Source organism: Carassius carassius, chromosome 14 (assembly GCF_963082965.1).
Source record: "Carassius carassius chromosome 14, fCarCar2.1, whole genome shotgun sequence".
Taxonomy (NCBI): Eukaryota; Metazoa; Chordata; class Actinopteri; order Cypriniformes; family Cyprinidae; genus Carassius; species Carassius carassius.
Window position 1 is genome coordinate 30752877 of NC_081768.1, and position 12467 is coordinate 30765343.

At 39.1% G+C, this 12467-nt stretch overlaps 2 protein-coding genes across 3 annotated transcripts in view; both read right to left on the reverse strand.

The window, feature by feature from the left end:
* Positions 1-12467, reverse strand: part of LOC132157493 (uncharacterized) — a 194840-nt gene that overhangs the window by 16726 nt on the left and 165647 nt on the right. The window lies entirely within an intron of this gene.
* LOC132157482 (pleckstrin-like) lies at positions 570-7502 on the reverse strand. The gene is made up of 9 exons (XM_059566838.1): positions 7345-7502; positions 5794-5949; positions 5524-5705; positions 5197-5288; positions 4593-4777; positions 3439-3543; positions 3128-3211; positions 2954-3026; positions 570-1524 (listed from the first exon to the last, which is right to left on the reverse strand). Exons 1-9 carry the CDS (start codon positions 7384-7386, stop codon positions 1385-1387), a joined length of 1059 nt encoding a protein of 352 aa, XP_059422821.1. The 5' UTR covers positions 7387-7502; the 3' UTR covers positions 570-1384.

Here is a 12467-nt window from a genome sequence, read left to right on the forward strand (position 1 = left end):
ACACACACACACACTTTAACGTCAGATCAAAGTCCTACTGCTAGATCTGTTGATGATTCCAAACAAAACACGTCTGAAACATATGCTACCTGTTGGGTTATTGTTTATTATTACCTGTTTGTCTATAAGCATATTTTGGCATCTTTATATAGTCTCAGCAAACACGATTTTTGGTAACACTTACTGTTCCATCATTAATGAATAACTACACAAAGCAATATTAGCACTCTAGTAACTACTAGTATCGAACAAGAAACTCTGATTAATGAATTAGTAAGTAATAGTGCTTTACTAAGTGCTACCTGGAAAGCTATGTAAGTTTAATAAATTCACAATATGTACACATTCATTATTAACATATGCGTAATATAGCCTATGATAAAAATGGCTTCTTTTCTTGTCCCCTTACATTGACAGTTACGAATCACATTACATGAATCACGTCAATTTGAAATAGCTAAGACTATATAAGGCAATTATTTCACAAAGTAGCCTACACCTCGGAAAAATACCAAGGTCCTGACCTCGGTGACCTCATAGCTGGCTATGTGCATGAGAGTGAGTAATCAATGACAGAAAATGTATAGCCTGAATGCACTGTAAGTCGCTTTGGATAAAAACGTCTGCCAAATGCATGAATGTAAATGAATGTAAGTAAATATATTGGGTGAAAGCGGATCAGATGACTAACTGACGTTTGTGTATTTGTGCAATATGTTTGAAAGACAAAAGCCTTCCAAAAACATGTAAATAATATGTAATCATGTAATCCATGAAAAGTAACTGTAGTATGATTACTAGTATTTTAAAATATTGTTTTCATTTCTGGAATCTGATTATGTAATCCAGACTACATGTAATCAGTTACTGCCCAGCTCTATACATAAGAACAGTGAGCTAAGTAAAGGTGTGATATTTTGAGTCCATTTCGTGTTACACCACGTCATCATCAGACTGGTACATGTCTATATCTAGAGAGACTCAAGAAAAGAAACAGGAAGTGCTACTACTTAACATGAAAACAGGAAAATGCTGAACACTGAAGATTCTCTCCACTGTGTTGACAGTTCTGGACGGGCAGATCAATGTCATTTACTATCAGTTTCTGGTTAAACAACACATTTGCCCACATCCTGTCTCTAACTTAGTGTGAGTTTGTTTTTTTACTTGAGAAATTGTCACATGATTGTTAGAAAGCCTGTTTTGTGTAAATGCGGAAAGTGAAGAAACGAAAAACTGGAATTTTTATTTTTAGAAAATGCTGAAGAGGAGACATATTTGGTGCGTAGACAAAACACATCCCCACACTGAACCTCACCCTTAACTCTGTGTGTCTTTTACGGGTAAGTTTGCTGTTCTCCACCATGGGATGGACCTGATACAGTTATTTTCCTGATTTTGAGACGCTCTGAATGGCTTTGATCCAGTCCTTGCGCTCATCGGCTGTTGCGGCCTGCAGGTAGTAGTGTATCTCATCTGACGTGATGATCTCAAAGAGATTGCCATCCACCTCGTGTCTCTTGGCTGCAGGAGTTTATAAGAGAGAGAAACATTTAAATTAAATATATATTTTTTTATAATGAAAGGCTGACTCTGCCCTGCACACATAGGAAAATAGTAACATTTGGTACACTGGTAGAGGTGGTCCTGAATAGTAATCAGACCAACTCTTGTGTCTTCACGATGTACTCCATAGCACCACCACCAGTTCAAAAATGCACTTTTTGTTATAACTTCTGAACACTTGGTCCTAAAAACAAAATTATTAGTTGATCTGATCACACTTCTCATGTCTCTTAAAGTCCACATGAAATCAAAATGTAAGTTTTTTTTAGCTTTTAGTTTAAATATGTTAGCATTAAGGTTATGAATAAGCTGGTGTGTTCCAAAACAATGACAAAATTCACATTTAGGAGATATAAGCATTCAAAACTTACAGTCTCTCACTTCTGCTAAAATGAATCACAGATTCTCATGACATCACTTCGCACTTCACCTTCTCATCAAATCTTTTGACCAATCAAATGCTCTCTAGAATCCGAAGCGGCCACCTCCCGCACTATAAATATACGCTGAAGCGCTGGTTGAGATTGGTCACTTGTTCACAGTTTAGTATTTCCTGTACAGTGGATGGTTTGTAGTGCACAATGTAGTTGAAAGAGAAGGATTCAGGTAGAGTAAATATGTTTTCGATTCGTGAAAATGAGATCTGGTTTCACGTTGGTTGACGTGAACCGCGGCGCTCACAGTCTGATCCGGTCTTTAGCTCCACAATAGCCGTGTTTCCACTATGGAGCTTAAACCGGGCGTGCTAGTGCGTGCCAGGGCCAGTCGCGTTTCCACTGTCACTTCCGGGGCTTGATCGTGCCTCGCCGGGGCTTCCTCGGGGCCAACGGCCAGGGTTTTTTGGCCCAACGAAAACCTTGGGCCAAAGCAGGCCAGCTGGGGCTAGAGGAGGGGTTATGAACAAAGGCAGAGTTTCTCCGTGTCTGGAGAGCGTCAGCGCGGATCATTTCAGAAAGATAACGGCTTTAACAATACAGCTCAATGGATCTGCCTGTGGCCCGAGCAGATCTAAAAAAAAAAAAAAATGCTATTGGCTATTTTGAAAAAGGGGGCGGGCTGCTCGATATGTCCCACCCTCACTTCCTGTTTCAGTTGAAATTACGTCACCACATAGAATAATGCTGCGTGTTTCAAGGCACTTCAGGGGGCCTTTAAATTTAGACTCAAGCCATTACATTATTCATGATTTTGAAATCGTGTATTATGTTCTTTTTGCTACTCCTCCTTTAAATCATGTTGAAAAATATATATATATATTGCTTTAATTTCGAAGTGAAACATGTTATTTATGGGTTTTTGATATTAATTAGTCTCATTAAGATGGCATGTTTATAAAACAGTGGACTGTCAAATGTGTTTAGTTATTTAGATGGGCTGGTCATCATACCATCAGGCACGTATTCCACCGCAGTCACGACTGAACCACGCAGGTGAATGGAGCCGAGAGGATCGTCTTCACCCTTACAGAGACACACAGACCAGCCAAAACTTAAACAAAACTCTTAGTTTTACATGAAAAACAAAACAAACCAATCTTTAGAAATGAAAGGAACATGCTTACTTTGGTGGGATCATAGTAGTGGATATAAGCAGGATCATCTCTCAGAATAAACTTTCTGACTTTCCAGTTCTTTCGCCTGTGACCCTGTGAAATTATGAAGAAATATCTGAGAACATCTAATATCTTATATTCTTATAAATGTTTAGATTTTGCAAGAAGAACACAATTTAGGGCCTTTGAAGTCAATGCGTGATAAGTTAATAAAGTTTGGTGTTGTAATATATGCTTGATGTCACAGGTTTTGTGAGAATCACACGTCTACGCTCACATTCAAACAGCATTCATTCATCACGTGCTTGTTTGGCGCTTACCTGTTTCACCAAACAACCCTGTTTGACTATGGCCCCTCTGAACTCCTCCTTCACGACCTCGTCTTCATCGCTGGAGTAACCCTCACAAAAGAAACCACTATCTGCCTACAGATCAACACACATGCACACCCTCAACAACAGCTCTTGCTTCACTGACACGCCATTAGTTCCTGAACGCACCCAATACACCTACATTTAAAATATAGTACAACAAAAGTGATTGATTTTGAGCACTTAGATGAGAGACTTCAGTTTCAATTTAACATAATTCTAAGAAACAAACCAATTTAAATACACTTTTACAATATCTTTTAATTTTATATATATATATATATATATTTTTTTAAACAGACCGTCATGTAACAGGAGTGCTTAAGGTGTCTTAAAATACTGCCTATGTAGGCACCTCACTAATCTAATCTGTGATGTATACACTTAAAAATAAATGTTCCAAAAGGGGGTTTTCACAGTGACGCCTTAGAAGAACCAGTTTTGGTTCCCCAAAGAACCTTTCCATGAACATTCCATTTTCTCTTAGTGTGAAGAACATTTTAATAATCTAAAGAACATTATTTTCCAATGTAAAGAACCTTTCCATTGAACTGTAAAGTTTCTTTATGGAACCATTTTTAAGAGTGTAGCCTGGAGTCTTAATCACACTGTGTTTGTTAACTTGGCCAGAGGAAACTTTATTCACCACAATTCTGACTTTGTTACTTGCAATTGTGAGTTTATATCATACAGTTCTAATTAAAGAAAATGTAAAAAAATAAAATAAAAAAGTTGCTAGAAAAGTTCTGAGTTGCTAGGGAAAAAATCAGAATTGCAGGATAAAAATACTTTATATATTTATTTTTATTCAGAGGCAGAAACTGACTTCTATAAGCTGGTGTTTAAAAGACACTTTATCTACAGCAATATCATCTGCAGCTAAATGAGAACAAACCTCTCGAACTTCAACTGAGCTGAAGAGTGACAAGTGTCTTTGTAGAGCTGCTTTGCAGCAGAACTTGCAACATATTTGAAGTTTGCATCATTGATTTAGTCTTTGATTTGATTTGAAACAGTTTGCATTGTATACAGCGCTACAAAAATCAAAGTGACTTTTGGAATAGAGCCAATAATAATGTGCATTATATAATTTGTTAACTCACAAAGTAATAAAGAGCCTCAGTTTGGTCCAGGAAAACACACTCTGCTCCTTTTTCTGCGCCGTCTTTGGACACGTCTCCGGCGGGCAGCAGGAATCCCTCGTTCAGCAGTCCGGTGGCCAGCATCAGTCCCTCGGGTCTGTTTCTGGCCTTCCCCTCAGAAATCAGCCAGTCGATCACTGAGTTTCCTGCCAGCAGATCCACCACGAGACTTTTACAGGTCAACAAAACTCACGGAAAGAGAGATTAAATGGAGATATTCCTCTGATAAAACGGTAGCACTTTAATACATGGAGCAATTCTCACTATTAACTAGTTTCTTATTAGCAGTATTGGCTGTTTATTAGTACTTATAAGGCAAATATTCTGCATGATTTTATTCTGCCTGCCTAATCCTACCCAATACCTAAACTGAACAACTACCGCACTAACTATTAACAAGCTGCAAAATCTAATAGTTTGTTTACGGCGAGAACTGGACCTTAAAATAAAGTGTGATCAAGAAAAAGAAAAATCCTCTGTGATCACTGATACTTCTTATTTATGGTAGTAATAAGGTTTGTTCTAGTTCTTCATTTTACCACTGGAGCTGAAAGGAACATTTTACCTGTGAAACAGTGACTGAACAGCCTTTTATCCTTCTCTAGCTTCAGCTCTTTCACTCCTTTGTCTTGATCTCTCATTAGAACATACAGTTCACTGCAGACAGACAGAACAAAGGCGCTGTAATTCACAGCAGGGTCTTTAAAACTATATTTACCATCTATTTCTTAGGTTTTAGCAGAAAACAGACACTCTTTTATTCAGTCATGAACCAAGAACAAGATGAACAAAGATCCCAAGATGAGCTGAATACAAAACAAGAATAATGCCACTGAGATCACCAATATTTCAAATATGATCCATTTTCATTACTGAAATCACAGTGTAATACCTCAGGTTAACATTTTGTGGTAACCGAATGGATCGTCGCGTTGACTTCCTGGCAAACTTCTTGCCTCCCTGTAAACAAGTGATGGCCCTCTTGATATCTTTAACCCAAAGCTCCCTCTCCTCCAGGTGAGTCGCTTGGAAGAAATGGTCCTGGTTCTTAGTCGACCTGACCTTAAACACTAGCTGTTGACAAAAGCATATGAAAGCTATTTATGAAAAACTCTAGATATGTCATCAGTATACTTGTCTTAAAGCCGTCTGATTCCTTCACCATTCTTTTAGTGAAATCCTGGCATGGGCTGGTCAGAGTCGCACCCTTCAGAGGGACCATTCCCTTCGGACTGTTGTCTGTCTTCTTCTTGTAAAACTCAATGGCATCATCTGCTAACACCACCCACACCACCTTCCACGAGTTGAGCATCGTCCCCTGCAAAACAACAACCCTTCTCTACTGTAGCTTCTTAAAATACAGATCAAATTCTGAATCCAAAAGCAGGAGTGCTTAGCTATGAACAAATAGCTTGTTACGTCAATCCACAGCTAAAGGAAATATATCATTCAATATAAAGGATTAGATAAGTGTGAACGTTCAAGTTCGGTCATTTTCACTTCTGTGTTTTAGCTCACACACACAGCTGTACTATATTTTTAGCTGCCAGATTCTGATGCACAAATGTAGTTTTGTTTTCATTACAGAGTTTCTTAAAAAACAAGAATATCATGAAATGCTTTTCCAAAACTTTTTTTAGGGGTTCAATCCCTAAATAAATAAATTAATGTGTGGACAAAATGAAATGTACGTTACAGTACATGCTGCTATGAGGAGGAGGATGTTTCAAAATCTATTCCCAAAATAGAGCAACTTTACAACTTCACGGAAAAACATGACAAAACATCAGCACATGACATCAGTACTGTCATACATGGTATTGTCATGGTGCATGTTCAAAAAACAAGAGAGTACAGCCTGCCTTGGTACTTCTTATATATGACCCTGGACCACAAAATCTTTTTATTAAGATCTGAAAGCTGATTAAAATATCTTTCCATTGATGTATGGTTTGTTAGTATAGGACAATATTTGGCCAAAATACAACTATTTGAAAACTGGGAATCTGAGTTTGCAAAAATAAATAGCCTTTAAAGTTGTCCAAATGAAGTTCTTAGTAATGTATATTACTAATCAAAATGTATGTTTTGATATATTTACAACAGGACATTTACAAAATATTATCAATTAAATATGATCTTTACTAAATTTCCTAACGATTGTGGGCATAAAATAAAAATCTATCATTTTGACTCAATGTATTGTTGGCTATTGCTACAAATATACCCCAGCGATTTAAGAATGTGTTTGTGCTCCAGGGTCACATTAACCCATATTGTTCAGTGTCAGCAACGTAAACAAAATATCAGCCATACACCTTAATTAAATGATCATTTAGGCAGAGATACAAATGCTGTTGGGTTAATCTCAAGTCTGAGTTGCAAAAGTATCTTTAGTTTTGTTGGTGTAGACTTTCAAAAAAGTTTAAGGGTATAAAATGTTCAGTTTTACAACCGGAGTGTTTGGATGAACACTGAAACATCTAGTCAATTCTTTTTATGTAGTCCATTGATTTTAAATAAAGAGGTTTTCTGGAAAATCTATAATTTTACTTATCAGCAAAATTCCCTTTTAAGGTCACCAGTGACACAGACCCTGACACATTTTACAGAAAACGTAACGCTCCATATCCCAAACCCTGAAGGACACCACAGAAAAGCTATTACTGCATCACAGAATCAAAGATAAACAGAAGATAAACCCCAGTCTTACCTTCTTCACTAGGTATCCTTCTCTGATTGTTGTTGGTTCCATAGCTGTGAGGTAAAGCAGTGAGTCTTGGTCTACAGGGGGTGCTGAATACAAGACCCATACAATTCAGCTTAATCTGTGTCTGACGTCTAACCTCTGTTAACAGTTATAGACACATTTTGTGACGAAAGGGAAGTTACGCACTGCTGACAGGCAACTTCAAGGTCAGATAGTTTCCTTTGTGTTTTTCAACCCACACAGCAAACGAGTCAGAAGGCAAATGATACGCTTGTGTTTAGTGATAACTCACCCACAGTCATACATGATTACTTTATGCTAGTCAATGACAGTGAAAGAGATTTTGTTTTTGCCATATTTTTTAAGATGGTCGGACTTGAGTTTAGCGTTTTTTATAGTCTTACTCCTACAACTGCCTGCTGTTGCTTCTGCTTGCTTTTAGATCTAAAAGCTGCCCATAACCCCTGGTCTAGGATCTGTTTTCTTCGTAATAATAGCAAAACAAAATAGATTTGGCAAACAATCCAGAGTATCTTCTTCTTTGTAAAGCATCAAATGATTTTGCAATGCATTTTCAAAGAGGTGAACAATGTAGCCAATCACAGATGTTTGTTGATTTCTAAAACTCAATGGCCAATCAGAGGTGTTTAGTTTGTAATCCACGCACTCACCGCTCCAGTCACCGTTTTTTGTCCAGTGCTGAGTTCTATGCTCCTAACTTTTTTCTAACAAAGACATTTAAAAAAGTTTCATTGTGCAACCACGTTCATTGTTTTTTGTGTGTGTGTGTTTGTGTGTTTTTGGAACTTTGTTAGATCGTGATGAATGAGTGACAGTTTTTATTAAATTTAAAGGGAGCACTCTTTGCATGTTGTAGACGATGATATATTTAGAATTTAAATAAAACTTGTGTTTTTCATGCTTGACAAGCTGCCACGCATGACACAGAGAAAGCTAACTACTGCACTATAAAGAAAAAAGATAATTTTAGAAGCACAGATGTGATTCTCCAACCGATCTGGTCCAAACGCAGGATTTATTTAAGGAAACGATTATTATTTGTATTGGCTGCCATGCCAATATTTTTGTGAACATATATATATATATACTTTAATAACAAATAATTGTAACACTTTACAATAAGGTTCGATTTGTTAATCTATTAAAGCGTATTAACGTGTTAATTATTGTAAAGTAATAGTGTGTCCTGGCGCCGGCCTGCAAATGTCTATTCGGACCTTAATATGGCCTTTGACTTAACATCTGCAAAGAAACACGTTGTCAAAAATAGTTATTGATAATAAAAAAGGCCCTTTATGAACCTATTTTTTGTACAGAAATTAACCAGATTTTAAAGCCTGCACCTTCTGTGAGAATAATACTTCAACAAACTAATCACATTAGAAAAATAATAACCTTCTCTCACAGGAAGCTGAATGCTGCGGTGCATGTTTGCGTTCACAGAAAAAGGACCAGACCTAGGCTGTGTTCACAGTTTATCTAGAATAATAAAGTACTGTTTTAACACCTGAGAATTAAAAACATTATCTAGTTGTTTACTGGATTATTGAAATATAAAGTTTGTTTTTTTATTATTATCTGAAAAAAGGCATTTTTCACACATGGTTTTGAAAGGAAGTGAGAGAGTTGTACCTCGGTACATGAGATAATATGCTTTATTTTCATTACCTCATCTGTGCCTTCAGATGCAGCTGAGAGTCAAGTCAAGTCAGCTTTATTTGAGCCTGTCCTTCAAAAAAAAAAAAAACGACCATATAGGTTGTTTCTGCAAGCACCTTATTATGACCTACATTTACATTTTAAAGTTAAGCGACCTCTAGCGGGCGTAAAAATAATGACAGTATCGTGTTGTGTCTGTCGTCATGAAATTACATATTACGTCATTACCAATCAAACTGCACATTTATTTAAATGCAATGTGTGGACTTTTTACACCGATCTCACAGTAATTCGTACACAGGGCCAAAGCTGGGGTTATCGGGCCCCCGGTGCAGGTTGTACCAGTGGGCACTGTTTGAAATTTAATTTGTATGCTCGTTCTATTTATTTATTTGTGCTATTTACACAGTGTTTAATTTTTTTCAAGTTTGTAAGTGTCCAGGTACAGAAACATACCCAGAGACATAACCATATGAACACGACATCGAACACACTCCAAGATGGGTGTTTTAATATATTTTGTATGTATTTGTCGGTACAAAGTCAAGAAGAGGCAGATTTGGAGTTTAATCGCTTTTAGACATGTCCCTGTCTGCGCCCTGAAAACCAGAACACCGCAGGTGCTGAATTGTGCTTTTTCAAATCTTACTTTAGTGAACTTCCTGAAGGAGAGCTTGGTTCGGTGTTGCTGTCCATAAGATGCGGCTCTCTGACTGCATACTGAACACAGCGCGCGAGTAACCAGCTACTCAGTTGAGTCTTGTGCTTGAATTATTTTAAATGTTTAAGTTGGCAAGGTTAAACAGGTAAAAACAGGTGAAAATTATAAGCTTCCGTGACGACGTGCAGCAGTGACACATCAACTGTCATGAGCGTCTTTTCAGTCTGGCCTCAGCCAGTCGGTTGAAATCGCCGGGGGCCCCCCTTCCGACGTGGATCCCTATTATTGTCACCACCTTTCACCCAACTAGCAACGACCCTGTGCATTACGTATTTAACTAGGTGGCTTATTCTTTCAAATGACGACACCTAACCTGACCCCTAAACCTACCCCTCACAGAAATCATGCAATATTATGAATTTATAGAGCATATACATTTTATGAGCACGTGCATTCTCTGGGATCTAACCCATGATCGCATGATTACATATCATCGTATAACGCCAATACTCTACCAACTGAGCTTCAAGAAACCCCAATTATAGCACAAATAAAAGAGTACAAAACATTAATATGAAAACGTTCTGTTGGCGATAGGGGCCCGATTGTAGTATACACTCTGATGGGTCATATTTCAGGGATTTTGGACAAATGACCTTGTAGTAATGTGTTGCGTTCGTTGTGTGAGAAGGAATGAGACCAGAGATGACTGTCTGAGGCTTGTGGGTATTTATATAAAATTTTTAATCAAGAACAATCATGCCACATGTGCACACACTTATTTGCTATCTCACAATACTCATCAGCATTCCTTCGGCTTCGGTTTTGCAGGTCCCCACGAGTCCTCAGCTCTCTCTCCTCCTCGTCGGTAACACCTGCAACAAGACCCAGGTGTTAGTATTTTGGCACTTGACATTCTTACCGCTGCTTCGATTCCCCGCTCTCTCTCCCGTTGCAGACTTCGCTGAAACAAGCCTCCCCGGCCACATACCCCCACCGCCCGACTCAGGCCGGGGAGCCAACTGGCCTGCAGGCCCTCCGACGTGTCAGTCTGAAACAGAAAAGGGAGAGAAAAGTTAGGAGAGTGCAGGATCGGTCCGCCACACAAGGCAGCCTTAACCGGGGTAAAAGCCTGTTGACACTGCTCCGTCCACTGGACTGTATCTGGCACCTCCTTTTTAGTGAGGTCAATCAGGGGCGAGGTCCGAATAACCAGGAACAAAACTTCTGTAATATCCCGCCAGTCCCAGGAACTGCCTCACCGCCTTTTTGGTCTTAGGCCTGGGACAGGTTGCAATTGCTTCTGACTTGTCAATTTGGGGACGCACCTGCCCATGACCCAAGTGGAAGCCCAGATACCCTACCTCCAATCGACCAACTGCGCACTTCTTCGGGTTGCCCATTAGCCCCGCCTGTCTCAGCGCTCCGAGGATGGCCCTCAAATGCTCCATATGCCGCTGCCAATCCCTAATGTATATGGCATAGGCAGAATGGGGCCACAGAACTCTATCCATGAGGCTCTGAAACGTGGCTGGGGCTCCGAACAAGCTGAAAGGAAGCATCGAAAATTGGTGTAAGCAAAACGGCGTGGGGAAGGCTGCTTTTTCTTTGGACATGGAAGATAAGGGGATCTGCCAATATCCTTTCGTTAAATTCAATGTCGAATAAAAATGAGCTGTACCCAACCAATCAAGCAGCTCGTCAATCTGCATTATTGGACAGCATCAAACTTTGACACTGCATTCACCATATGATAGTAAAAGCAAAACCGCACCGAGCCGTCCATTTTAGGAACCAAAACTATCGGGCTCGCCCAGTCACCGTGGGACTCCTTGATTACTCTAATCTCCAGCATTGCCTCTAATTTCGACTGAACCATTTTTTGTGTGTTCAGGCAATCTGTACGGACGTTGGCGCATCACCACGCCCGGTTCGGTCTCAATATGGTGCTGAATCAGATTAGTATGACCGGGCAGGGTTGAAAAGAGCTGATAATATTTTTTTCAGTTTTTTGGGGATAAATCCAAAGAACAGCATTTGTTACATTTACATTTATTTGTTACATTTATATTATTTACATCAAGCTTTTGAATGGTATAGTATTGTATATTTTTATTGAAACTTCATAATGTTTCACTTGATTATACATTTAGTCAGGAATAATAGTTTGGAAAAAATCTAACTAGTAAAATGTTGACACCTTATATGAAAACTAGTACAAGTAATTAAATAAATAAAAAAAAGACTTGTGAAAGACTCATGCTTATGATCTCTGCTAGTCATGATCATCTGCTGGAGTGCCCATGAACTCCTATAGAGGGCACTCCACTCAGGACTCTGGCATCTTGTATTCCCATTCCCAACTCTGTTTCCCATAATCCCGTGCTTAGGGCTAATAAGTTCAGTTCTCAGTTCTCTCTCCACCTTCAATACCACGACTTAGGTGCCCTTGAGCAAGGCATCGAACCCCCAACTGCTCCCCGGGCGCCGCAGCATAAATGGCTGCCCACTGCTCTGGGTGTGTGCTCACAGTGTGTGTGTGTGTTCACTGCTCTGTGTGTGTGCATTTCGGATGGGTTAAATGCAGAGCACAAATTCTGAGTATGGGTCACCATACTTGGCTGAATGTCACGTCACTTTTTTCACTTTCACTTTTAACCACCAGGCCCCATTACCACTCCCCTTTATAAACTGTGTTTGGACTCTCTGAAGTCTTGTTTAGTTTTGTTTGGCATTTCCGAGCGTTTTCCCTGTGTTTGTTCCTTCCATGTCTGATCTTGGATTG

What these genes read in the sequence shown, in the direction of transcription:
- LOC132157482 (XM_059566838.1), bottom strand. Translation starts at nt 7,386, where the DNA reads ATGGAACCAACAACAATCAGAGAAGGATACCTAGTGAAGAAG. An exon ending in GTTCAGTCACTGTTTCACAG is followed by an intron (nt 4,778 to 5,196) that starts GTAAAATGTTCC and finishes ATCTGCTGGCAG; the next exon opens with GAAACTCAGTGATCGACTGG. An exon ending in ACTACTATGATCCCACCAAA is followed by an intron (nt 3,027 to 3,127) that starts GTAAGCATGTTC and finishes TGTCTCTGTAAG; the next exon opens with GGTGAAGACGATCCTCTCGG.